Genomic DNA, 27,085 nt, shown 5'->3' on the forward strand with positions numbered 1-27,085 from the left:
CATGAGAGTGATTTAAGACAGAAGTCAAAGAAGCACAATTTTCGACCTAATATCCCCCCCATTAGACAGTACCACTTTCTCCTCTTACTCAGGTTCAGATAACAGTATAGCAGATCCCTACTGCCAGAAATACAAAAGTCTAGCTCAATCTCAGAGGTAGAGAGAAGGCAACTAAAGCAGGTATATTTGGCAGCTCAGAGTGGGAGCAGGAAGGGCCATGCAGTAGGTAAGGAGAGACCAGGAAGAGCGGGAGGCTTCCTAGCCTTACCTCTGGAATAGTCAGTCACTATGTGATTCTGTTACATTGAGGGACAATATATTTTCCAGGAGATGGAGCCACCTCCACTCGACCTTAATATTTAAAATGTATCCCAATATCACTAAAGATAAAATTATATTTTGTCTAAGTGAGCAACATGTTATAATCCCCAAGGCCTTCCAAAAGTGAAATCCTCCCTAAAACACCCACATCAAAAGAGATGGTGGGCAAGATGATTTCAAGGTTTCCTCTAATACTGAAATTCCAGGATGATGAATTCCATACCAATTAGAACAGCACAACAAAGGGACTCAACAAATACCTTTTTATCTGGCATCCTTGAAATATGATTCTTAAAATATTGAATTTATTTAATATTTCCTCCAGATAATCAAGGGTAATTATCTTAATATTTTGATTCTGTATCACTCTTTATGTTACTCTGTTCTAAATAATCATGGCTTCCTATTTTTTTTTTTTTTTTTTTTGCTGTTACCATTCATACATTTGTCACACATTTATTTTGTATACGTTCTGTCGATTTTCCCATAGATGTGACTATTATCAGTTCCTACATAGTTTATATCAAAATGACATCCAGTGACCGAAAGACAAAACAGTCACAAACAACCTCCCCTTTTCCAATTCCCAGTTTTTCTACTGTCTACAACATACACAAGGAAACATCTGCCTACCTTGACACCTTCTTTCATACAGTAGATCTGTAGAGCACTCACACCATCTGAGAATGGGTGAATTTGCAGATTAAATGGAGGGGATCGTCTCTCTCTTTCCTTGAAATACAGTGAAGAATATTTGGGAATTAAAAAAAAAAAGCAACAACTGATTAATCACTAAACCAGTTGTCTGTGGCCTCTATGCTATTTCAGCAGCTTATCAATATGCCATTTGGCAAAAAAAAAAAATCGAATTCAATATCTTCATGCTTGAATTTAATGGAAAAGAACTGATAAGTCAACTAAGAGATGTGGGAGAAGAATTTAACATGGTGTCATACAGTTTTGCAAATTTTTTGATCAAGGGAATGTGGGAAGGGGAGTTCCATTTTAAACTACATGAATATTTAGAGCTTTCAGGTATCACAGAGAATGTTCTTCTGACCATGAAGTTTTATGGCAGCTCATGGTCTTTTGCATATTCAATCCACTCAAGCTTTATTAGTAAGATTTGTGGGCTACCAAAGATGACTTAACTCTTCTTCACCGAAGCATACCAACTGCTAACTTTATCCAAACCTAATGTAAAATAACCTCAAGAAGAAATTGCTGGCAAAATAACAAAGAAATCAAATGGGAAATTTTCTTATCCTTTACAAATCAGCACACATTCAACCAGACCCTAAGCCAGATTCTGCATGATACAATCAACATTTGATTTGATTGATATGTTTTACTTAAAAACAAAGACTCTGAAACTTGGTCAAGTTAACCAAAGTATTTCCTAAAACAAATTACCTTGCTTCTTAGCCTTTTGCAGAATGCATTACAGAATAAAAAGTTTACTTACAAATTCAAGGGTCTACCAATAAAATATTTTTGTATATAGTACATTTTAAACTATAATTCTTGAAGCAATATTTTCCGGAGTCAGAATTCAATGAAGGATGGAAATGATTATTTAAAAGCAATGAAATATTGATAAAGTTTGAAAGATATTATTCAAATTATTTAAAAATTATTCATTAGCCTTGTTCATAAAGGCAACAGTGTTGTAAAGTATAGTATCTGAGCAGACAATTTTGAGTTGCATCAGTGCTTCACCACGTACTAGACACAGGACTTGGGCAAGTTATTTAACCTCAGTTGCCTCATCTATCAAATCTTGGTTGTGGCTGTGAGGTCCAATGAGAGTATGTATCTGAAATGCTTAAGTTAGCACCTCACACAAAGAATGGGTTCAGTGCATGTTAATATTTTTATTATCATTATCATCATATTTCCTTACTTCTAGCTCTAGATTTCGAAACTCCAGCAGCTCATTCTGGTCTCTGGCATCCTGCAGTTCCTGTTGGAGCCGGTGATTTTCTGCCTCTTGTTTTTCTATCTGATAAAGTAAATCCTCAAGTTAGGTGGACATTGCGAAAAGCATCTACAACTTTGCAAAGCAAGCATGGACAGCATTCATTTACACAGTGAGTAAATCGTCTAGAACATGAAAAAAGTCCCAAGTAGGTGTGAATAAAATAAATCTTTAGTTTTCCCTCTAGTTATCCTTTGGTTGAGTATTTCGGGTCATAGAGAAAAATACTGGAGGATGCCTCCATTCATTGAGATAAAGTCTAGGGACCCTATGAATAGTGAATCTGTCCCTTGTTGTCTGGGACAGTGTCCAAGAACTAGATTTAATGGTGCAAATAATGGAGACTAACACCTCTTATTTCTGGAGTTACAAGTTGTTGAAGAAATATTTTTTTAAAACAGCTCTGATCCTACACAAACATTTGTTGAATTCCAGTTACCTGCAAAATAAAGCCGAAGTCCTCAATGGAATTCAAAAACCTTAATAATCTGCTCACCAGATTTAGGTGTTATCACTGTCATGTCTACACACACACACACACACACACACACACTCACATGTGATCACACACACTTGAATCTAGAAACCCAGATCTACCCTATGTTCTGGTTACTCCAGGAGCTCTGTCTGTGCTCACCTCTGCCTGAAAAGGGCTCCCCAATTCCCTTTCCTACATGAGGAAATCCTATACTTCCTTGACGTCTCCTAACGTAAGAGCCTTCCCCTGGCTCCTCAATCCAAAGTGACAGCTCTCCCTTCTGTTTTCCCATAGGGCTTTCCTGTAGGACATCTAGCGTAACCTGATGAAGCATGGAATTAAGTTAGTTGTGTACAAACCTGCCTTGCCCTGTACACAGTGCCCGTGTCCACAAGGGATCAGAACATTTTCACGATCTGCAATAGGTTTGGGGCTGCCTTCGATATTAGCTGTGTGGGTGGGCCTTCTGTACAGTAACTATTTAAAATCTTGAATTTAGCTTTTTTTTTTTTTTTTTTTTTTTTAATGTGGGATCTTCCCGGGCCAGGGCTCAAACCCGTGTCCCCTGCATTAGCAGGTGGATTCTTAACCACTGCGCCACCAGGGAAGCCCTTGAATTTAGAAATAAAAAATCAGGGGCTTTTTAATGTAGGGTGAATCTGACTTTCTCAAGGATAAACACTTGAAGTAGAATGTTTAGCTTTATTGTCACTTTGGTTTTCTTTTACTCTTAGAAGCCTGAGCTCAAAAAATTCCCCTTTTAGCCCAAAGAAATCCAGACCAAAGAAAATCAGAAAGAAAACATAATGGGAGTTATTTTTTTAGATGATAAATAAGAGTAATAACACTTATTACTGGGCATCTCGGAGACTACTAAAATCTTCTTTTTCTCATGGCCTCCTGATACAGAAAAATTATAGAAAAATAAAGATGGGGGAAAGTGAGATACTATGTAACATTAATTTATGTAGCCGACTCAAGTTTTTTCCACTAGATTTTTGTGGTCTAGTAAACTTTTGAAAGTTTTTAGAAGTTGACTATTTCCTAGAATCTTGGATTGACATCAGAGATGGGATATTTGGGGAGATTCCTGGATCTGGTGGTTAGCACTAGCCATCATATTAGTGGTTCACAGGTGGCTACAATTCATAGACCAGGGCTAATGTCCATAAAGTTTCTTTATAGGGACCTGTAACCTTTCTCAGAGTACCAGTCCTCAATCCTGGAATACCCACCCCCCTTCTATACATCAGCTCTGTCTCTCATCATGTAGAAAGTGAGACAGGACCAGAGGGAGGGGAGGACAAGCATCTTCTTTACCTTTTCATGCTTACCAGGGTGTTGCGGTTAACTTTTATTACTTGTCAAGGCTAGTGAATATTGGTAGAAACAATCCTAAAATAATTTCTATATAACTCTACGTCACCCTACAGAATTATTTCCCTTTTTCAAATGGGCTTTCAAATTCTCTGTCAAGAATAATATGAGATTATTTTGTAATCGTTTCACATCATGAAAGGGAAATACCAAAGGAAAAGCCACGTTTGAACTTAAAATGATCTCTGTTGTATTTCACTGCCCTTAATCAAAAGTCTATGTTCAGCTAACCCAAATTAATTCTATCTATTGGGCCGAAACCATGCCTTTGCATCTTGATTTGTTCCAACCTCCTGGAAATGCTGTTTTGTGCTCTGGATGCATCTTTTGAAATGTTCTTTCATAAAAAATAAACAAACAAGCAGCCAACATTAGCAAAAAATTAACAGTAAGAACACAGTCTATGCTGGGTTGCAGCATGTCCTTGCACAAAATAACAAGTCCTATTCACAGGGTGCTCTTGTAGATGGACAACCACATAGGATGTGTGCATGTGTGGGTGTGTATATATATACGTACAGTATATATATATGGGTAACAAATCAATAGGTTTCAGGGATCACGTCCTTTCAAGTCGGCACAACGCCCAGCGCAGAGCCATGCACACCACGTGCCACTCAACTGATGGTGATGGCAGTGACAGAGATGCAGTTGGGCACTCAGCAGAGGGGAGCACAGCACCAGAAAAGCCTCCCCGTCCCCTAGCCCCTGTGCCACTCCTGAGAAGACCCCCTGCTGCTCCTGGATCTCTCATCATTCTCTCCTCTGCCCCACTAGGGTGTTGCGCCCCACATACCTTTTCTAAAAGCTCCTGGTTTCTCTTAATGAAAAGTTGTTTATCTTCTACCCAGTGTGAATCCTGTTTGACAAAGAATATCGCGCAGTCAGCATTTCAGAGTGGCATGAAAGAGCATGTGTCGTCAAACCACTTTGCCAGAGCTGTCTTCTCTCCACCCGGATTGTTTGCCTGCCAACGACTGGTAAATGACACCCACCCCGGCCTGCTCCTTATTCCAAGACACTGGGGCCAAAGTTGCCAGGAAAATTTAACCCCCTTTTTATTGTCACTCACTATCCCTATCTTTTTAAGTCTGAATAATCCAGGACCAGCCTTCTGGGGACTCAGAAGTGACCACACAGGCAAAAAGTGAAAAGGGTCAGAATGCACACAGGCTAGATACATATGGATGGAAAACATTAAAATGCAGAACCATAAATGTAGCATAGAGGCAAAGAATGCAGCTTGAGGGGGTGGGTCTTGGTCTTAGCAGCTCATGACCGCTCTAGGCTATGTGTACAGGGCTCCTCTTCCTCTGGCATTCTCTCTCTTGCCCAGCCTCATTCACTGTTGTAGCTGGGTTCACACTCTGGCCAACAAAACACCAGGGACAGAAACAGAGAGTTGAACATTCTGACACAGTTTGAGAAAGGTCACTGTGGAGAGCCAAGCCGTGTCCTGGATGGGCCCATGCACAGCGTGATCTAGAGGAGGGTCAGACTGAATTGCCTGCATCTGCAGAAGTGGGAGCCACCAAATGCCTACCTGCCCTTTCTGAGCCAGAGTCGCTTCCAGATCTTCAATTTTGGCTTTATACCTTAGCACCTCTGCCTGGAGTTGCTCTTGAGCCTAGTGAAATCAAAATTCCAGAACTCGGTAAGTAAAATGGCAACACCACATTTTTCTTCCCCTCATGTTCCTTGATTAGAACTCAACAAGTGAGGAAAAAAAAAAAAAAAAAAAGAATTTTCTATCACCAAAGAATCTTTTCAATCTATTTTTACAACCTAAATTCTCTGTGTACAACTTTCAGTGGCTCCCTTTACCATCAGGTTAAAATTCAAACTGTTTAGCTTGGGATTCGAGAACTTCTCTTATGTTTCCAATCTTTTCCCACCACTATCAACACAGGGTCCATCCCTTACCTGCTGGTGATCTCCTTGTTTCCTAAATATGCCTTGTACCTCTCCGCTTCTCTCTTTATTTGAACGACTTCCCCTTCTGGAAAGCCTTCTCCCATTTTGCCTCCCCAAAAATCCTTCCGTTCTTTCAAAGCCAACTTTGTGCCCTATATTTAAATCTAAATCCAAATCTATGTATGTATGTATGTATATATGTATCTATCATGTGTTTTGTGTGTGTGTGCGCGCACATGTGCGCACATCAGCAGTTTGGGACACTGATTTGTATGGAACAACCTTATTTCATTTGGTCTAGTAATTTTTTAGATTCACTTGTATTCTCTCTCAATATGATTCTACTTTTTGTGAAGAATAGCTTGTTTTGTTTTCTGGTCATACACATATTTTTTTCCTTGTCTTATGATCTGGATAGGTTCAACAAAGTTGAACAAAATCAGCGATGGTAAGTATTCTTTTCTTATTATTCACCGTGAGGAGAATACTTCTTTGGACTGTTAAATGTTATATTTACCTTTATCAGGTTAAAAAATTCCAAGCTTCGTTTGCCAAGAATTAATTTAACTTTGTTGGCTCAGTGGTTAAGAATCCACCTGCCAATGCAGGCGACACGAGTTCCATCCCTGGTCCGGGAAGATCCCACATGCCTCGGAGCAACTAAGCCTGTGTGCTGCAACTACTGAAGCCCATGTGCCTGGAGCCCGTGCTCTGCAACTAGAAGCCACCACAATGAGAAGCCCATGAACCACAACGAAGACCCAACGCAGCCGAAAATAAATTTAAAAAAAAAAAAAAAAAGAATTATTTTAACTTTGAATGGGTGTTGAGTATAACCTATTTTTTTTCCTTGTCTTGAAATGATTAGGTCTTCTGTTTTCACTGATACTTTTTCATCTATACTATTTTTGCATTTCTACTTTCTTTGAATTTACTCTACTACTCTTTTCCCAACATCTTGATTTGTTTTAGACTATTTTGCTCAGAATAGTAAGTTGTCTTATTTTAATGGCCATAAACAATGCTAAACCTGTATTTTGATGGGAGAGTGAGACTACAGAAAGAGAACTGGGTTCTATGTCATCACCTCTCCAAAAAACCAGGCATATGCTATTATTTCAGTTGACCAATCCTATGCTGGTAAGAATGGGTAGTAAATACTGATAAAGGAATCCACAACTCTTATAGTATTAGGGCACAGACATGAAAGCACACACACACACATCCCTTCCTAATGATTGCTTACCTGTCTATTCCAAATCACGGTGGGTTTTCTTTAATGTTTACTCTCTTATGTATGTGTATGTGCATGTATGTATGTATGTTACCATTTAAAAATATAGCTATAATATCTATCCTTTCCCATTAACCAACTAACAGTGGTTCCTACAACACTCCTCAGTACATTGTAGACCTTCTAATTAGGAAGTAGGATAAAATCACTGGATGGTCACACTCTTTCTTGCCCCAGGTAAACTAACCTACGAGGCAGTTATGGCATGGTGGTTATGACTGAACTCAGAAGGAGGAGGTTCATATCCTAGCTTTCATCTAAGCTAGGTACCCTGGTTTTAACCTAACTAAGCTACATTTAACTTCTACTAAGCTACTATTTCCTCTCCTGTAAAAAGGAGTTAATAATAGCATCTAACTCATAGAGTTGTTTTAGGATTACATGAGATAATGCATATAAAGTACTCAGTACAATGCTTGAAGCACAGCAACGACTCAATAAATGTCAAGTATTAGTACTGTATGTGGTTTTTTTAAAAAACAGACTTATGAGAGGCAGTTGCAACATAATGGAAAAAACAACTGACCCAGTATGATATGATTTGAAATCCCAGTTTTGCATTTATTAGCTGTGTGATCTTGGGCAATTCAATTAACCTCTCTGAGCCTCAAATTCCTCTTTTATATGATACCCACCTTAGGGGGCTGGCACAAGGGTTAAGTGAAATACTGTTAGTGACAATTCTCAGTAAGCTGTCAATGTAATGCTGTGCACTTATTAACTAAGAAAAAGAACTGGCTAACCATTGCTTTTGAAAGATAAAAAAAATTTTTTTTTTTAAAGCAAGAAACTAAAAAACATGGATTATCAAAATTCAACATTGTTTAGCTTTGAAAATACAAGTTTTCAAATAGCAAATGTAAGACTATGTACTCAAGTATCTTTAAAGGAACAAAAGCATCGATCTAAGCTGGCTCTAATGTCTCTAGATCCAAGGTTTGTTGACATAAAAGATAAAGCAGTTCAAAACTGCAGTGGAGAGAAGGGTACAGAGAAAGCTACCCTATTGGTACTTTTATGTCTGCAATACTTTTATGCTGTGACTGTCGCAAGCCTATTCAGGGCACTCTCCCAGATGTACACTAACCTTGGCTTCTCTTTCAGCATCAATGATGCCTCCAGTCTGCTCCTGCAAGAGGGCATAGGCTCTTTGGAGAGCCTGGTACTCTTTTGTTAATTGTCGGAATCGTAGCTCAGATTCTTCAGCTGCTAGACTCTTGAGGTTAAAAAAAAAAGTCGAAAAATAATTATGTTATGTTCAGGTCCTGTGTTCAATGTGAAATATTAGCATTTGTCCATTTTTTAAAGAGAAATGAAGGTTTGTATGATATTGGATTCTATGTGATTTTATTCTTAATTTTAAAGTATGTGTATGGGCACAAATATTATGACACTTTCTAGATGCGCATTTCAGAAATATTTAAGTATTCATTAATAAGAGAAGCATTTGCTTATTTATACATTTCTGATTATTACCCATTTGGGCTTGGATTACCGACAATTTTGGATCCAAATGAGAAAAACGTACACCCAGATTTTGGATCCAAATTTGAGGAGATGATAATCAGAGTTTTAGTTTCAGTTCCTTTCAATACATTCATATCTAACAACTTCTTCCCCAGATAAATTATAAAAACATAGTTTTACAGCATTAGGTCCCAAACTTCAGAGCATAATACAATCACCAAGGAGTTCTGTGAAAAATGCAGATTTGGGGGTTCCACCCTCAAGATCCTGAGTCAGGAGTTGTGTGGTCCAGGAACTTTCATGGTAATTGAACCCCCTAGATAGTTCAGATGAAGGTGGCCGACAAAGAAACTTTGCTAAACACTGTCTTAGACTTATTTAAAAGCTGTTCCTCTAAGCTTCTTCTTTGGTTCACGCCTTCTCTGGATGAAAAATCTGGGAGAATAATTTTATTTTGAAATAAGTCTTCAAGTTACAGAGCTGAACTTCAGAGAAGTTTCTACAAGGGCTACATAACATAGGTGAAGCTATTTCTAAGAGGTAACAAAGTCAAGCACAGTCTCAATATTGGTCACTATTATGAGATTATGCGCTGTTCATAAAGCAGATAAAAAGTGAAATGTTTTTTCTCCCCCTTCAACGAAAGATGTGGTGACAATATCACAAAAGATGAGAGAAGTGAAAAAGCTTACTTCATCCAAGTCATCGTCAGGAGTAGCTGGCGTTCGGTCTGTTCTAAATGAGGCCATGGATGATGTTTCGGAATCCATGGAGTCCTCATCGTAGCCAATAAAGGGGTCCAAAACAGGCCTCTAATGGAGGGACAGTACATATTTACCAACAAAACTAACAGTGGGGAAAGTCAACATATTATTAAAGCACTGTCAACTGGCAAACATGCAAATGAACAGAGATGACATGGATCCTTTAATGCTTCTTTGATGAAATAAACATATTAGGCATGAACACAATAATTCCAATAAATGTTTGTCCTATGCTATTTCACTTCTGATATTTTGGAGGAAGATTCATTAATATTTGGCTCTCTTCATAAAAACACTGTATCCTCTTTTATGTTACATTTTATACCATGATGATTTTATGTCATTTTCTCTGTCCAGTATTTAAAATATAATCAAGGAATTCTGAAAGTCCAGGCATCTATGGGAAGGGCATTATCAACTCATATCATCTAATTCCACATCCAAATCAAATGATGCAACTGTTAAAAGCAAAAATCAAACACATTGACAAATTAAATAACAAAACTTTGTGGATTGTAAGAGGCTATACAGATATTCGTGGATTGAGAGTATCATTATCAATAATATTGCCCAAGTGAATAATGAACATATATTAATCAGTTATAGGATGGGTATCAGATGCTAATATTATTCAGGGGAGACATCAAATCATAAGTATCTCTTGTATGTTCTTGGAGTGTGACTCTCCAGCTTGTCAGATAACCCTTTCTGTGTCAAACCTAGTGGCTTCTTCACTAAGAGGAACTCATATTAAAGCAAACCCTATCGGGTTAAGATCCACAACGCAATCATTTTTGGACTTCTGAGAACTGTCAAGAGAAGAGGTTTTCTTCTGGCAGATAAACCCCAGGGTTTGCTGCAATTCAGGAACATCTGATTTATCGCATCTTTGCAGGAAGATTCCTTGGCAAGCCTCACTTCTCTGGCTCTGTGTGTGGCAAAAGCCTGATAACCTAGTTTCCTCATTACCTTAATTGGCTTGGAACTTCTTCTATGCTTTCTCCTACGAATGAGCTTTTCCCGGTCCTGGAAAATAGATTAACGACTTTTCAGATCTTGAGTTGGTACATATTTCCCCGTAGGGTTTTTTTTTTTTCCCCCAAAGACAGAGTTGTTTTTCCCCTGAGGCATTACATATTTCTATTTAAAATAAGATTATGTTTTATAAATTTTGGCAACTTTGGGTTTGATACTTAAGTATTTTCAAAGGAAGAATATTCTACAACTTTTCCTGATTATGTGGATCTGAGAGCCTCACAGTCAGGAAGCACACTGTGTACACTGTGTTGCTAATCAGATTTCAAGTGTGTTATACTTGAAATCAAGAACAAAATAGTCATTCATGTTCTCCCAAAGCACAATTCTTCAATTTTCTCAGATCCCAAATTATTTTAAATTTAGGTGTTGAAAAAAATATTATTTTATTTTAAAGAATAAAACATTCTTTTCACTTAATCACTTGAAAAGCATAGAAAGCTATCTTTTGACTATGCTTGGATCCTTGTTCTCACCTGTAGCCTCTGAAAATGGGAACAGGGTATCTGCTTGGTTGGAATCATCTAGTGTTTTCTTTTTTTGGAGGGGGGTGTGGTCCTTGTTAGTTCTGGGAAATTCAAAGAATATCTAGAAATAACGATCGATTTCTTAATTCATTCTTTTTGTGAAATGAGATATCCTGGGACTTAGGTGTTCACCTGCTAAATACTCCATATACTTACTGTACAAATTCAAAAGTGGATGGAGGGATTTCCCTAGTTGTCCAATGGTTAAGAATCCGCCTTCCAATGCAGGGGACACGGATTCGATCCATGGTCTGGGAGCTAAGATCCCACATGCTGCAGGGCAATCCTGCGTGCCACAACTACAGAGCCCACGAGCCACAACTACTGAGCTTGCGTGCTCTGGAGCCCGCGCACCACAACTAGAGAGAAGTCTACACGCTGCAATGACAATCCCGTGTGCCGCAACTAAGACCCGACGCAGCCAAATAAATAAATAAATATTTTTTTAAAAAGTGGATGGAATAAGTGATACTTATGTCTCCTTGAAAGTCTGGTAGACATGCCTCAAAACCTCAAAATTCTGTAAGAAACTTTTAGCTTAAACTCAGGATACTCAAAGCCAGCAAATTCCTGGACTAGTGAATCTGTGAGATTTATGAGTTATTAAGGATGTGGAAGTGAAGTGAGGGGCATAGAGCTTTGAAGCGCATGTTTAGGAAATAATCTGGTTAAGCCAGTGGTGTTAACTTTGTTGATTTTTCACCTTTATAAGTAAAGTAATTTGATCATGCAACCTTAATATATCCAAAACTTTTAAAATTTATACTTAGATGACCCTCCAAACGTAGCATATGCATTATAACATACACTCAACATGGAAAATTTTAAAAGGGTGAACCATAAATAATTATAAAGCAGAATTTATAATCTTTTCTTCCCTCAATGGCAGTAAATTATCTTGCTCACCCTACTCTGGAGACTACTGCCTGAAACTCCTCCATCACTAGTTCACCTCTGTGAGCCTTGGCTTGGTCCGGAAGTGAAGAGTGATCTCAGATGTCATTCACAGAATAAAGACAGAGGCAAAGAGGAAAACCCAAACACATATACAGGTCTCAGCCCAAAGCTGTAGGTAACACAGGCCTCAGCCCAATGCAGATGGGAGTAACAACTGCTTTACCTGCTTCAGCAGGTACTGAAGTCACAGTCAGAAGATCTGGACTGGAATTTCAGCTGTTATGTCATTATGATATTGTTGTTCATTTGACAAATATTTATTAAACTACCACTATGTGCCAGACACTGAATCAGGTGTTGGGAAACAAGAGACCTATGGTCCTGTTATTGTAGACAAAATATTTAACCTCTGAGCCTCAGAATCTTGATACTGGAAAGCAATTATAAGAGACATCGCACAATCCACCTACTCACATTATAATGCATTTGGGAATTATTTTAATGTGCTTTGCAGCTATTATTTGTGTTACCAAAATTATTAAGTGCTTCTAGTGTATGTTGATTTCTTGGCTACTTGTCCTTGGAAACAGCTTAGAGTTTATAGATTAATCAAGACCTACCCTTGTGAGCTCATCAATAATGTTCTGTTGCTCAATGACCTGAAGTTTTAGGAACTCTGTCTCTTGTTCTTCATTAGCTTGATCGAGGTCATTCAGAGATTTTAATTTCTTCAAGGGTGGATGAGATGTAATTTTTTCTCTCTGGGTAGGAAAAAAAAAGAAAGTGTAGGCAGAGACTTTGAAAATCCCAAACTTTAGTGGTTAACATAAAATATCTGTAGCAACTTTATGAGGCTACAGCTAAATGTGAAAATGGCCCAGCTTCAATACACACACACACCAACTAACACCCTCAAGTACATTTTGTCTGCTGTAATAGGTGGAAATCATTGGGAATGTCTGAAGATCTCTACAGCTGGAAGGGAAGTCTGTGAAGGAGTACGGTAGCACGTCACCTCTATATATAATGCAAATGATGGCATCTATTCTCAGTTACTATGCAAGATCTTAGGAGATGTGGGGTACCCACTGTACGGTTCCACAAAGTGCACATTAGTGAAATTCTTGGAAGGAAGTTTCTTTTTTTTAAATTTTATTAATTTTTAAAAAAGTTTTAGTGACGTTTAGTTGATTTACAATGTTGTGTCAATTTCTGCTGTACAGCAAAGTGACTCAGTTATACATATATATATATATTCTTTTTCATATTCTTTTCCATTCTGGAATATCACAGGATATTGAATATAGTTCCCTGTGCTGTACAGTAGGACCTTGTTTATCCTGGAAGGAGGTTTCTGTGGTTGAAACTCTGCTTCTCTATTTTGGAGCTTTTGGAGAGTGTACAGATTCCTGGAAGTGCTCCCATCGTTCGGCAAAATTTAGAAACCCCCCAAAATTCAGAGCCAGCAACCTTCTCTTAATTTCTTCCTTATGTGTTCCTTGCTTACATAAGGGAAAAATCTAAGCTTTCACAAATAGCATTGTATTTTAAAAATAAACTGGGAAATACCAGGAAGTCAGGTTAATAGAGTAATAAAAAGAAGGAAGCTGCAGTTTTGCAGAGTCTGTGGTACACACCATTTCTGAATTTTCCTTGCTAACGGCTTTTAGTTTCTCTTCCATGCGCTGCAAAGACACCATCAGTTCATCATTTCTCTTGGCGAGGCACTTGTTCCTTTCCAGAAGAGGTTTACATTGTTTTTCGGCTTCCCGCACGCGTTTTAACTGGGAAGACATAAGAGAATGTGTCCCTTGTGTTTAGAGGCTGAAAATAACCTCATTATACCAAGAGCCACCAAAAAGAATGTAAAATGTAAGGCACAGAGCATGATATTTTAAACACAAACATCCAAAAATGATGTAAAAAATCCCTAATACTAATAAGAAAATGAACGCACGAAAGGAAATGGGCAAAAGACAAAGGGCAAATCACACAGGATACCCAAAAGGCCAATAGATATTTGAAAGTTACTCCACCTCATTAGTAAGAAGGAAAATAAAAATGAAAATCCTACAATAAGAATATACCTCACACCCACCAAAATGACTAAAATGACCAATTATCTTTGCATGTTGACAAAGACATGGAGAAACTACAACTCTCATACATTGTTGGGGGGAATGTAGTTGTTAAGACAACTGTGGAAAACTGGTAGCAACTGCTGAAGCTGACTGCATGCATACTCTATGATCCAGTAATTCTGTTCCTTAGTATATTCCCCCCAGACAAGAACACATTTTCTCACCAGGACATGCAGCAGCACCATTAACAGCTATAAATTGTTATGAAACAACATTAATGTCCATTAACAATAGATGAATATATATATTTATCATATAATTGTATATACATATTATATCATATATTGTTCATACTTTTACAATAAATATATAATTATATCGTATATAATTGAATATGATAGAGAGTGAAAATGAGTGAATTTTACATGCAACACAGTGGATGACTCTCACCAATGTAATGCTGAGCGAAAAAGCCAGACACAAAGGAGTAATTATCATATGATTCCATTTACAACATATTTTGTTGTTGTTGTTGGTTGGGCCGCATGGCTTGCGGGAATCTTAGTTCCCCAACCAGAGATTGAACCCGGGCCCCAGCAGTCAAAGTGCCGAGTCCTAACCACTGGACTGCCAGGGAATTCCCTACAACACATTTAGAAAATGGCGATAGACCTCTATAGTGACAGAATTCAGTATAGTGGTTAACTTTAGAAGGATGGTGATTGAAAGAGGTCACACAAAGGGGAAGTTCTGAGATGCTGGTAATCTTCCACTTATTCATCTGGGTAGTGGTTATATGGGTGTTTCACATTGGGCATATTTACTGAGCCATACCTTATTATTTGTGCACTTTTCTTTATTGTGCTATACTTCTATAACATCGTATATACTACTATAACAAAATGTTTAAAAAATAATAAAATAAAAAAATTTTGCTTAGAACTCACCAATTCATTTCGTTCATCTCCAAGCAAGGTATTCCTGTCTTCTAATTTTCTTATAGTGGCGTTCAGCTCAGCTATTCTCTTTTGATTTCTTCGCAAATCCTACACATGAAAATTAAAATTAAAAGTATTATTTCTTCAATAATACTTTTCACAAAATTTTAGAATACTGCTCATAAAAGTAATAGGCTTGGTTCCTTTCATTTGGCCCATGAGTTGAGAGTAAAATGTTCTCTTATTCAGAGAAGAGTAAATATTTACCCTATTCCAATCCCCAATATTCACTGCTTGGGTTTAAGATCAAGCCTGCTTGAAATTGTAAATGAATTCCACGTGGCAGATACTCCCTGGAGGCCTGGCTCCTGGCAAAGGAAGTGGTAGATGGTTGGATCAGTTTATGAGATCTGTGAGCTGTGAGACCAAGGTCACGCTGTGATTACATGAGGTTCATGGTTACATGAGGTTCATCCCTTGTGTCACGGCTGCACATTGCTTCCCACAGCCTAAACAGATGTCCTGCTATTACTCTTAGCCAAAGAGAGGATAGAGCAGGATATAGGGATGGGATTTGCAAATTCCTGCATACCCCGGAGAAAAAGGTCAGACTCAGAAGGCTGGCGCGTTACCTTCATGTATAGAAGACAGTAGATTATAGGACAGACTTCGCTGGTAGATTCTGCCCAGATCAGCTGGCTTCCCCACTGGCATAATAGTCATGGAATCACTTTACACACAGCAGTCATAGATTAATTCTGTGCTCTAGAGTCCATAGGACCTATACAGTTGCAATTCCATTATCATCTTACATTTTGATAGTGCTGTACTGTTGACAAAGCAGTTTCACACACGCTCTATTCCTTGATTCACAATATCCTAGAGGATTCAGCAGAACCGGTAAGATTCAGGGAGGTCGTTAAGTTGTTCAAGGTCTATACTAATATGTATTGGATGCTGTGTGCGAGACACTATGTTCTATATTTTACATATCTTTTCTTCTAAACCTTAGACCAGCTCTATGGAGTACCACTATTGCCTCTATTTTACAGATGAGGAAGCTCTGAGCAGTCAAAGGATCTGCCTAAGGTCACACAGCAAATGGCAGATCCAGGATTTAAACTAAAGGGTATGACTCTAGAGCCCATTCTCTTGACAGTTTTACTACACTGCAGGTAAGTGTCAGTGATAGAACTAAAACTTACATCTGCTGAATCCTAGTTCAGTATTCTTTCCGCCACCTACTGGGATATATATATATATATATATATATATATATATATATATATATATATATATACACACACACATATATTCATAAATTATTTATTAGTCAGTTCTAAGTACTACTTTGGAACCTACCTCTGTTCCTAAAAAATACATTGTCATCTTTTTTAGCACTAAATAATTCAAAAGGTATAAAATATGAAAGTAAACTATATACAAGCTGATTTCTATCACTAAACTGAAAATAATTTCTCATATAAAATGATGAAAATCCAGGAAAATAAGTGTCAAACTCAATCAGACTTGAAGCTTTCAGATGATGATTATAAATGGTTTAGTCTTTTACACAGTTATACATTTTGACCCCTGGACATGATAACCATTTTTACCAATTTTCAACTCAATTGTTCATACAAGGGAAAATGACCAGTCTTGGCAAGAGGCAAAGTATTTTCATCTAATTTATGATTCTTATAATATGCTGATGTTTGGACAGGTATCACGGCTAGAAAAATTCTATAAAGGATTTTAAAAGATATGTAATTCTCTTGTGATCAGCTAATGCAGTACAGACCACTTTGTTGTCTATGAGTTTAGAAAACCCTGCTCCCAAGATACTTGCTTGTTTTATAGTAGGAGGTGGAATTGATTGCTCTGTAGTAAACAGGAAAAGAGCTTAAGTGAAAAGTAAAACTTAGGCACTAAATAAAAGGTGACTCCTGAGTTTTTAACTTCAACTTGAATAGACTTACAGGACTGCTGCAGTGTTCAGAGCCATCTCCTGCCCTTCCCGGAATTTCTCGTTTTGGACTGCTCATGTTACATTCAGCCTCCTTGACCAGAAAGAGCTGTTCATCCAAAGCCTCCTTCTGCAGCTGGAGTTTCTGTACATAGCCTGTTTGGGTCTCCAGTTCCTTTTCCAGGGAAAAGATGATCCTGTCCTTGGCTTTGATTTCATCCATCTGAATTAAAGGACACCCATGACATTTTATTTAACAATGCTGCAAAGAAATGCATTTTTAGAATGGCATGAGCTTAACTTTTTTTCTGCTGATTGATATAGGGAAAAAAATCATGAATATGACAAATATACTGAATTCAGGAATCAGACAAGGCAAGAATATGTAATGAACGGCCATCCTAGACTAATTAGGTGTCAAGGAGGGTAATTTTTTCTCTCTAGTATATCCTATGTAGATGCTGTGATTCAATATATTGTTTGAAACAGTCTGGTTTAGTTGGATATGGAAAGCAAAAGTTAACTTTAAAACAGATCATTAGTGTTAATAAAGACAGATGCTAAATATTCTACTACAGTGTTTCCCAGGACAACGCGTGATGTTACCTGCTGTTTGGGGGAATGACTTTTGAGTTCAGTTTAAATAGCAGTAACAACTATGAACGGGTCATTTGTAACTGAAGAAGCTACAGTATTTCCAGTAGCCTCATCATTTCCTAAGGCCAATATGTTTGCATTCAAGTGGTGAATTTGTCCTTCCATGGTTCATGTTGTATGGCTCTTTCCACTCCTACCCATTTTTCAGAGCAGCTAGTTCTTAGCAACCATTTTACTATTACAGTCAGAAAATCATGGTTGGGACAAGAACCGGAATAGAAATTACCTGGTAATATTAGTCACTATTTTCCCACCTATGTCTGTGGGATATATTTATTGATCCCAACACTCATTTTTGTTAAGCTTGGGCATGGCCTCAGAAATACTTCTCAACTAAAGGCCAAAAGCATTTGATACCAGTTGATCAGAGTTCCACTGGACTGAAAACTTTTTGCCATCCCTGGGTGAGGGCTAGTGAAGTTAATATCTATAAACAATCTCTGAAGAAAGCATAGCCATTAGGTAAAAACTTTCTTCTCATTTCATTATATTCCATGAGAATCTTAAAAATGGAAATAGAATAGACACATTTAATACAAACAATACTATACTGTTCTCCTCTTTATAAAAATGTCTCCTTATATATAACAAATCACTTGGTATAAATCTTTCTTTGCTGTGTTCCTAAGACCAAAATACATATTTATATATATTTGGGACAGAAACTGTGTCATACAATCACATCTTCCCACATGTAACTCTCTGTGAGCTACTGCCTCCAAGTCACAGGATACAATTTTAGATCATTTTTGGGAGGCCATGGTGCTGTGACATCATCTGATAACTTGGCAAGTAATCAAACACTGTCCTGTTAATTTGGGAGTAAAAGCATTGTCTTTATTTTATCTCCTTGCAGGAGACTTGAGTCCAGTGTTACTCTTATCTAAGCTGCACGTTCCTTTGTTAGATCTGTCATCTATGGTTTATTTCCAGTTTATCATAGCTCCAGATCTGTATGCTCCTAGCTGGTTCTTATGCACCCTACACAACTGAACTGGCTGGGAAATCACCCCATTACACCCATATAATCAGCCTCATCATTATAACTGAAACTTATTGATCTTTTTCTACATTCAAGGCATTCAGAGCCTTACATACCTTGTCTAATTTTATAACAATCCTATCATATAGGTTCTGTTATCACCATTTCACAGGGGACGACTGAGGATCCAAAGGGTTAAGAACTTGGTCATGGTCATATGGCTAATAAATGATGAAGCCTGATTTAAAATACAGTCTTATGACCCTAGAGCCCATTCTATTTGGCACTATGCTATACTTATGCCAAGGTTATCCTTCCAGCATTTTCCCAAAGTGGTTTTCTGTAGAATATCCAGTACCTAGTGTCAAGGAGTCTCTACTGCATGCTGGTTATAAATATGGACTCTGGTTTCAGAATACTGAAAATCTTCCAAATTTTGAGTTCTTAGATGGGGAGGGGGTACATACCAGAATTCCCTGGGAAAATTTTCTACACAGAATAGCTCCTATTTCTCTCCTTTTCAGTTCCAAAAATAAAACTGGGTGTTGCAGTAAGAACAGGATTAGAAGGAAAAAATGAAGACAAGTGCATCTGTATTAATGAAAAAGTTTCCCCTGTTTTTCTGTTTGCACCCAATTTTTGAACCAATCTTCAGACAGATTAGATTTTACATTGTTATTAAGAGGGGTTTCATGTCTGCTTCTGCAATGTGCTGGTGAAAGGAAATCATGAAAATAATTACAGACCAACAGGTAGATATATTTGTAGATTTTACATTAAAACCATCGACAAGCAAAAATATTTAATGTAAAGCTTCCTTTTCATTTACCTACCTGCTGACTCCAGAGTTCACAGTCTTGATTCTTTCTTCATCAGCCATTGTTGTCTTAAAAACCAAAGGCAGGGCAGAGACCAATATTTCTGCACTGTGTTTGGTCTTTATTGTCAACCAATGCGATAGTATGAATTGCAGATAAAGAATTTGGAAAGTGTAGCAAAGGCAACATTTTACAGTCACACTGTATTGCAGTACAAGGAAAATCACATGTTTAGTTTTCTAAAATGTTCTACGACAACCATTTTTTACATAAAATTGAAATCCTAGAGATATCGTCTAAGGAACATAATTGGAATTCTTAGAATATAAATGCTTAGACCTGGCACACACAAGAAGGAAAGTGTAGTTTTTCCTAAGAAAATATTTTTAGAGAAGCATAAAGTACACTCGAACAGGTGATAGTTAATATATAACCAAGATATAACTAATGCTAAACATTCTGAATATAGATGCATATAAATACTTCTAAGACAAGGCCAATCTGAAACATTATAGCTTTCACACAATAATTCTATTTGTTTTACTTCTAAGCATAGTGAGAGAGTGACGTGGCTTTTGGTCATACATATTAAAAAGACTCAACTCAGTAGGGGTTGAAGTAAGTCTTGGAAATTTGTAATAGCAAATAAGCTATTTAGGAATGACATTCAATTTAAGAATTATAATGGCCCCTATTTTGAATGGCCCCTGTTTATTCTGGGAAAGAAGATCTATTTGTAAAATGACTAGCGGTTTTATAGCTCTATTTCTTGCTTTCATACACGGCTCCTGGAGAGAAGACAGGTGAATCCCAGAGGAGGCTCCCAGTGGCTGCCATTATCAGACCCCTTGAAAGCCAAAGAAACTTCCCTTTCCCCTGTAAAAACCCCCGAACATTTTATAAATGGCAAGCCTACAAAACATGCTGATTTTGGAAGAGTTCATAATTCAGAATATTTCCATGGACATCCAAGAAAACAGGAGTCATTAAACCCATACTCTCCATACGTGTGGGGCTGGAAGAAACCAGTTTTCATGAGAAAGGTGACTCCAAAATCTTTTACCTTTTACAATGCCAACTTTGGCCTGGGCGCATCTACTTATCTAATGACCTATCTTGTATCTTGGCCATAGCACTAGACAGAAGGAGGGCACTGTTTATAATCCGCTCATGAAAAACACCTGAAAAAGCAAACCCCACAGCGCTCTGAAGCCTGGAAAGAGAATGGTTCTGCCCTGGGTTACTAACCAGCCTCCGAATATCCCGCTCCGACTCCCACTTGATCTTGGAGATGGCTTCTTGGTGGGACTGATGCTCACTCCTGAGGTCCCCAGCCTTGATTTTATCCGCTTGGATCATATTGCTTAGCGCCTCATCCACCTGCTTCTTGGCCGTTTTCAGGTCCGCAATTTCCTGTAAGAGCTTAAGGCGCTCTGCATCAAACAGTTTCCGGGCCTCCTCGCGGGCCTCGATGGTGAGCGCTGTCCTTACTTTGTCGCTGCTGCCGTCCCGGAGCGCACACAGCGCCGACTTGAGCCTCTGGATCTCCCCGTCCCGCACCTTCACTGTCCGGGCCATTTCCTGCTCGTGCTGCTTGATGAGATTCTCCCGCACGGCCTGCAGCTCCTTCATCTTCTCCTCGTGGAGCTTGGTTTTGAGTTCCGTCACCAGGACCGTGTGCTTGCGCTGCTCCAGCTCACGGATCCTCTTGGCTTCTTGAGTCTTCTCTCTCTCGAGTTTAGATACCTGGAGGCAGAGAGGGGAAAGGATGAAAAGAGGTGAGCCTCATCAGTCAGGCGTGCTCCTAGGCAGGACTGGCAGCTCAGACCCCTGTGATCTCTTCATGCCTCGTCTCTTTTCAAATTCCAGCCCCCTGTGGAAGGAGCGAGGGGAACCACAGGCCTTTTAATGCTGGGAATGCAGTGGGAAAGGAGGAAATACCCGAGGGTGCTCACGTTACTTTATTCAGACAAATAGTTGATGTTCTGGGGCCTTACTGTTCTGTGTGGTCTGCAGACAAGCAGCACAGGCGTCACCCAGGGGCTTGTCAGAAATGCAAGGGTTCCATCCCAGACCTAGGAATCAGAGCCTGCAGTGTAACAAATCCCCAGGTGACTGGTGTACACGTTAAAATTAGGAAGCGGTACTATAATAGTCTTCACCCCGGTGAGGAGTTCAAAACAGATCACTTGGAGAGCTTTCTAGACTACACATCCCTAGCAAGGTCCAAACTGCTAAATGTGAGTGTACCGGGACGCCCAGGTTGGTCCACAGTTCAATGTTATGATCAGGCTAATAAATTGGTGCCTAAAGTGATAGTATAAAATATTCCTCCGCCCCCTTTTTTTTTGGAAGAGAAGCTAATTGCTGCTAAGGGGGAAGTGAGAAATGAAGACAGTTGATATGTCCTCAACCTTACCTTTCTTACTATGGCAACTTGGTTCCACCCCCAAAATTATTACAGATCCACACACACCAGCTCAAAACCCTGCAGTGCAGGGCCCTGTGCTAAAGGCGTTCAGTGGCTGTTGTTATTTCTGCTACATGGGTGTCTGCATCCTTCACTACCCCGCACTCTTATCTCCCTCTCTCTCCCACCTAAGCCAACACTCCAAGGAATTTAATAAAGTATTCCCTCTCATCTTTTCACCTGCCAGGTATTCTGGTTTAAAAAATTCTCCTGTGTTTTGTACTATTTCTAATGATAATATAGGTCTCTTCATAGATTAGCAATGGCACTACCTTAATTTGGCTGTGAGTCCGTCTCTGATTCAGTAGATCAGGGTAGGGCCCCAGCATTTGTAGCTTAAAAAAGCCTCACCAGGCTCTTGTTGTACTGTCCTCCTCCCCCCTCCTCATCTCTGCTGCCTGCCTTTCTTTGTTCTTCTGTCTCTGTCGTTTGCACGTACACACGCACACACATACACCCACACAGTAACCTGGAAAAAGGGAAGAACTGGGCAGCCCCAGGAGTAATATCTAGGTGAGTGATACTGAGTCTCTGCCAGTTGTAAATTTAGAATGTTTCATAAAATAATTAAGAGCCTTTCCAGCTGAAAAATGTTAAGATCCAAATTCCTTATTGAAACCATTGTAATTATAATGTAAAGTGTCTGAGATTTCACTTACCTTAACAGTTTACCTACCTTTAGCTAGAACAGGATTTTCTAAGTCCACATGGCATTTTATGAATATTTTATTTTAAAGGCACAGCAATTATTCCCATGTAGGTTATTCTAAAAGAACTCAGGGCACAAGGAGACTTGGCAAAATATGCAGCCGGGCATCCCCAAATGACTGTCCTTGGGTCTTGCCTCCAGCCTAGGCTCAGGTCCCCTCCCGGATACCCTTTAGTTCATATGTTCTAGAGCTGTGCTGTCCCATGCGGTGGCCACTAGCCACACCGAGCACTTGCAATATTGAAAATCTGAATTGAGCCCTGCCCTAAGTGTAAAATACATACCCGATTTTGAAGACTTAGTATGAGGTAAACATTAATATCTCATTAATAATTTTTACATTGGTTACATGTTGAAACTATAATATTTTGGATAAATTAGGTAAAATAAAGTATATTATTAAAATTAATTCTGTTTAGTTTTACTTTTTAAAATTGTGGTCATAAGACATTTTAAAATCACATATGTGGCTTGCGTTTGTGGCTCATATTATATCTCTTTTGGACAGCATTGCTCCAGAGTTCTTGGAGGTTCATTTAATGAACCGAGCTTTCTTCACACTGCTGCTGACATTCTCTTAGTAAAGTCCTGTTATGATCTGATTTATGTGCCAGGACTCCTTTCTGCTGGGGAATAAAATCCCAACATGTCAGCTGCATCTTTCAGCTCTCAGAAGACTTGGTTGGACTTCCAGCTCCCACGTCAACTCCTCACTCTACCTCTCCAGGCACGGGGGATTATCCTATTTTCTGCACATGCCCTACATCGCTGTACCTGTGTGCCTACCTGAGTTTCTTCTTCCTGACCTGCCCTTCCCTCAGCTCCTTTTGGGATCCTTTCATTCCTCATGACCCAACTAAATGTCACCCTCTCTGATCATGACACCCTGATCACCCAGGACCAAGCTTATTTCTCCTGCACTTGTCTTCTCAGTGCAGTTAGCTAATACCTCCTTACTGGTCTCTTCCACATTTTTCTTTATGCTGTATTTTTTTTACATACTTGTCTGTCCTCACCACCTCCTCTCCTACCTCACCTCAGACTGGAAACTCCTAGAAGGCTGCCAGTGAGCCTTGTTCATCTTTGTCTACCCAATGGTTGTCAGCACAACACACGATAAGAAGACAAAGAGTATGTGTGGAATTAAAGAATGTAAGCCAATATGTTTCCCTGGCTAGCCTCGTAACCAGAGGCAGGAATAATATATCCTGTCAATGTTTTAGAGAACATAGGCTTGCACTGTTACCCAGAGCAGCCGTCATCCATCCCTTCCCCGTATAAAACAATAAAACAAAAAAACCCCTAACATATAATGTTTGCCTGTCCTCTGATGTTTCTCTCAGTGCTTCAGTGATGAAAACCTAAATCTAACTTTCCATTTTTCTAAAATGAACTGAAGAAGTATCTTCTAGACCATGAATGGGCAAACAACAGCTCATAGGCCAAATCTTTCCTGCCCCACCCCCAGTCTTTGTTAGTAAAGTTTTATTGGAACACAACCAGGCCCATCCATTTCCATATTGCCTATGGCTGCTTTCACGCTACAATGAAGTTGAGTAGTTCCACAGAGACTGTCTGGCCCACAAAGCCTAAAATATTTACTATTTTGCCCTTCACAGAAAATGTTTGCTGATTCTTCTTTTAGATAGTGCACTTTTTGACAAGAGGGGCCTTATTTTTCACTGATTTAGAAACTCTGTAATTTACCTTCCATCTAGGACCTTGGGGAAGTTAACTTTAGCTTGAGTGATAGGAAACTGATCATCTTCAATTTCAGCAGGACGTATTTATGTTCCTTAGGCATTTGGAACAGTATCATGACCATTAAGAGCTGATAGGTAACAAGTTACTAAGGGAATTTTAGCAACTCTTCCTAAAACAATAAAAAGTTGTAGTGAAAATGGATAAAGGGTAATGAATTCTGGGTTTGTATTTTGATTTCATCATCTGCTGTCTCTAAGAAGGTTGCTTTATCCTGAGGATCTTTGATTACAATTTTAAAAATACCTGTAAAAGAATTATTTTTAGGATTAAATTAGATAGTGAATGGGAAAGTAGCTTGAACTGTAAAGTACTATAAAATGTAAGGTAATAATATTATTATTGGATATAAGAGGAGATACTCTTGATCTAAAATTATTTGTCAAATTCTCTGCAGGTGCATTAGATTGTACCACTTTGTGATTCTGTAATTTCTCTCAAATTTATTTATAAACACTAATCTTTTGTGTGTAGACTGGAGAGGAAATGAATGAAAAAGGAAAAAAAAAGTGAAAATACAGGTGTATGGGAAATATATTCCAGCATGAAGACAAAACTAACAATGGCCTTTTTGTCTATCACATAAAAGGAATCCATAGAACTCAAAGAAAATTCAAAGGTACTGAATTACATTTGGCATTTTTAATGTCTGCTTATTTTGGTTGTCATGGAAACTGTCATTTTTGGCAGGATTTCTAGGTATGATTTTTTTAGGCTTGGGAGAAGAGTTTCACTGTGAAGGAGATACAAAGAATGTGACTGACATCTGGGAGGAAAAAAGAACCAATAGAAATTTTGTAGTAAAATCATTTTCTGAAAATTATTTGCAGCTTAGATTGCACCACTAAGGAAACAGATCTTAATATCTTAATGTAAATCATGAGAATGAGTATACGACAAGATGAAGAACTACCCCTGAGTAACAGTGAAAAAATGTGAAGATGATAATACTTTGAAACGGAAAAAATTATTTACGTGATTGGAGAGAGAATCAATTTTGTTAGTGGAAATGTTTTATGGAGAAAAATTTCAGCTCCATCACGTAAAGAGTAAGCATTCATTGAGAGTTTAACTTACTATGTATGGGTTAGGCAATTTTTAAAGGCTTTACACCTATCAGTACATTTAACCTCCTAGGCAGGTCTATGATGTAGGTAGTATTTGTTGCACCTGAATTTCTGATGAGAAAAGAGGGAAACAGGCTCTACATAAGCACAACATAAAGAAGGCTGAGCAGAGTCCAGTGTGGGCCAGGAGCCAGGTCAGGTCAGATCCCAGATCTCCTAGTTTGCTCTGAAACCTTGGGCAAGCTGGGGCCCCTGACTCAGCCTCAGTCTCATGTGTAAACTAGAATTGGTGATATCCTTCTCATATGATTGTTGCGAGGACTGACTTCCATAATGTAGCAAAAGTCCTTTGGAAAGGCTGGAACACATGGGAGGTTAATAATTATTAATACATGGCAGATACTAGATATTAATTTTGATGAACATTATAGCATATATTAATATTATATCATGCAATGATATACTAATACCAACAACAACATAAATCTAAATACCCATATTATGGTAGTAAGACGAATGTTACTATTATTACATTATCAAGACCATAGCAACTATTTTCCTAATAGAAAGAGATGTTCAAAGATAACATTTTCCTCAAGATGTCTTGAGTCCCCTGGTGGCGTCTAATCTTAACTGGGAAGACACCTGGATTATGTGTACGAAGAAGGACTGGGAGTGGGGTGGGACAGGGCCAGGGGGTGAGCACTGAACAGAGCTTTGAATGGTACACTTCCCATATCCCTTTTACCCCAGAGGTGTTATCAAAAATAAAAATAAAATAAAGATCATTAGGAAAATTTAATCCGGCTGGGGAAAGCTTCCACTATGACAGAAGGAAGAAAATTCATGACTAGCCCTCCCAGGCCTCACATTATATTTTCTTCTTCTGTCCTCATTCTGTTCTGGCCTTTGAAAAATGCCACTGTAAGTTCTGCCAAGATAAAGAGGGTGGTGTTTGAGCTTTAATGTGACCTTAGAAATCTAGGATTAAACATTGGACAGCCTGTCGAAGATAAGGAGGGTTGAGAGGTTATCAAGACAAGACAAGCTAGCAAAAGGTTCAGCTTGGATTATCTGCATCAGATGTTGCTGGAGATCTAAACTCATGGTAGGCTGGCAGGGATTTTCGTGGGCACTGAGTAACTCTCCAACAGGAGATGTGAAGAGGGAAAGGCTGCCGCCACAGGAACTTGATCCATAAGGGAGATTTTATACAGGCTGGGGAAGTAATAGAAGCTTCTCTCTTTTCATTTCTTGCTTTTAGCTACTTAGGCTTCCTGAAAATAAAACTAAATTTGCAGAAAGCAAGAAATACTGGATGCCCAGTGTGGTCCCTGAACCTGGAAGCTCTAGAGTACTAGCCTGAGGATAGAGAAGGTTGGCTGGTTTTCTCAGAGTGCCCAGCCACTCTGTGTGGTGGAATAAGACAGCATTACCTTGATCACTGCCTTAGAGAAGATGGGAATTCCCATTTTGGCTGCTCTACTAGCTGTGTCACGGGGAGCAAATGAGTTACATGGTTAGAACTCATTTTCTTTCTCAGTGAAATCAGAATAGTATTGCATGCTGCCTTCGTCCCAGGCT

At 38.7% G+C, this 27,085-nt stretch overlaps 1 protein-coding gene across 3 annotated transcripts in view; it reads right to left on the reverse strand.

The window, feature by feature from the left end:
- The window catches only part of JAKMIP2 (janus kinase and microtubule interacting protein 2), a 190,937-nt gene that overhangs the window by 32,383 nt on the left and 131,469 nt on the right, over window positions 1–27,085 (reverse strand). For 2 of the 3 annotated variants that reach the window (XM_068534536.1, XM_068534534.1), the window contains exons 3-14: window positions 20,743–21,240; window positions 17,051–17,260; window positions 15,081–15,179; window positions 13,690–13,836; window positions 12,673–12,813; window positions 10,563–10,619; window positions 9,522–9,641; window positions 8,450–8,578; window positions 5,698–5,781; window positions 4,951–5,013; window positions 2,225–2,323; window positions 955–1,053 (exon numbers count right to left, since the gene is read on the reverse strand). In XM_068534536.1, coding sequence (XP_068390637.1) covers window positions 955–1,053; window positions 2,225–2,323; window positions 4,951–5,013; window positions 5,698–5,781; window positions 8,450–8,578; window positions 9,522–9,641; window positions 10,563–10,619; window positions 12,673–12,813; window positions 13,690–13,836; window positions 15,081–15,179; window positions 17,051–17,260; window positions 20,743–21,240 — 1,746 coding nt within the window. The remainder of the gene's footprint in view (window positions 1–954; window positions 1,054–2,224; window positions 2,324–4,950; window positions 5,014–5,697; window positions 5,782–8,449; window positions 8,579–9,521; window positions 9,642–10,562; window positions 10,620–12,672; window positions 12,814–13,689; window positions 13,837–15,080; window positions 15,180–17,050; window positions 17,261–20,742; window positions 21,241–27,085) is intronic. The other variant, XM_068534537.1, reaches the window with a different exon arrangement.

Source organism: Eschrichtius robustus, chromosome 2, assembly GCF_028021215.1.
Source record: "Eschrichtius robustus isolate mEscRob2 chromosome 2, mEscRob2.pri, whole genome shotgun sequence".
In the NCBI taxonomy this organism is placed as follows: Eukaryota; Metazoa; Chordata; class Mammalia; order Artiodactyla; family Eschrichtiidae; genus Eschrichtius; species Eschrichtius robustus.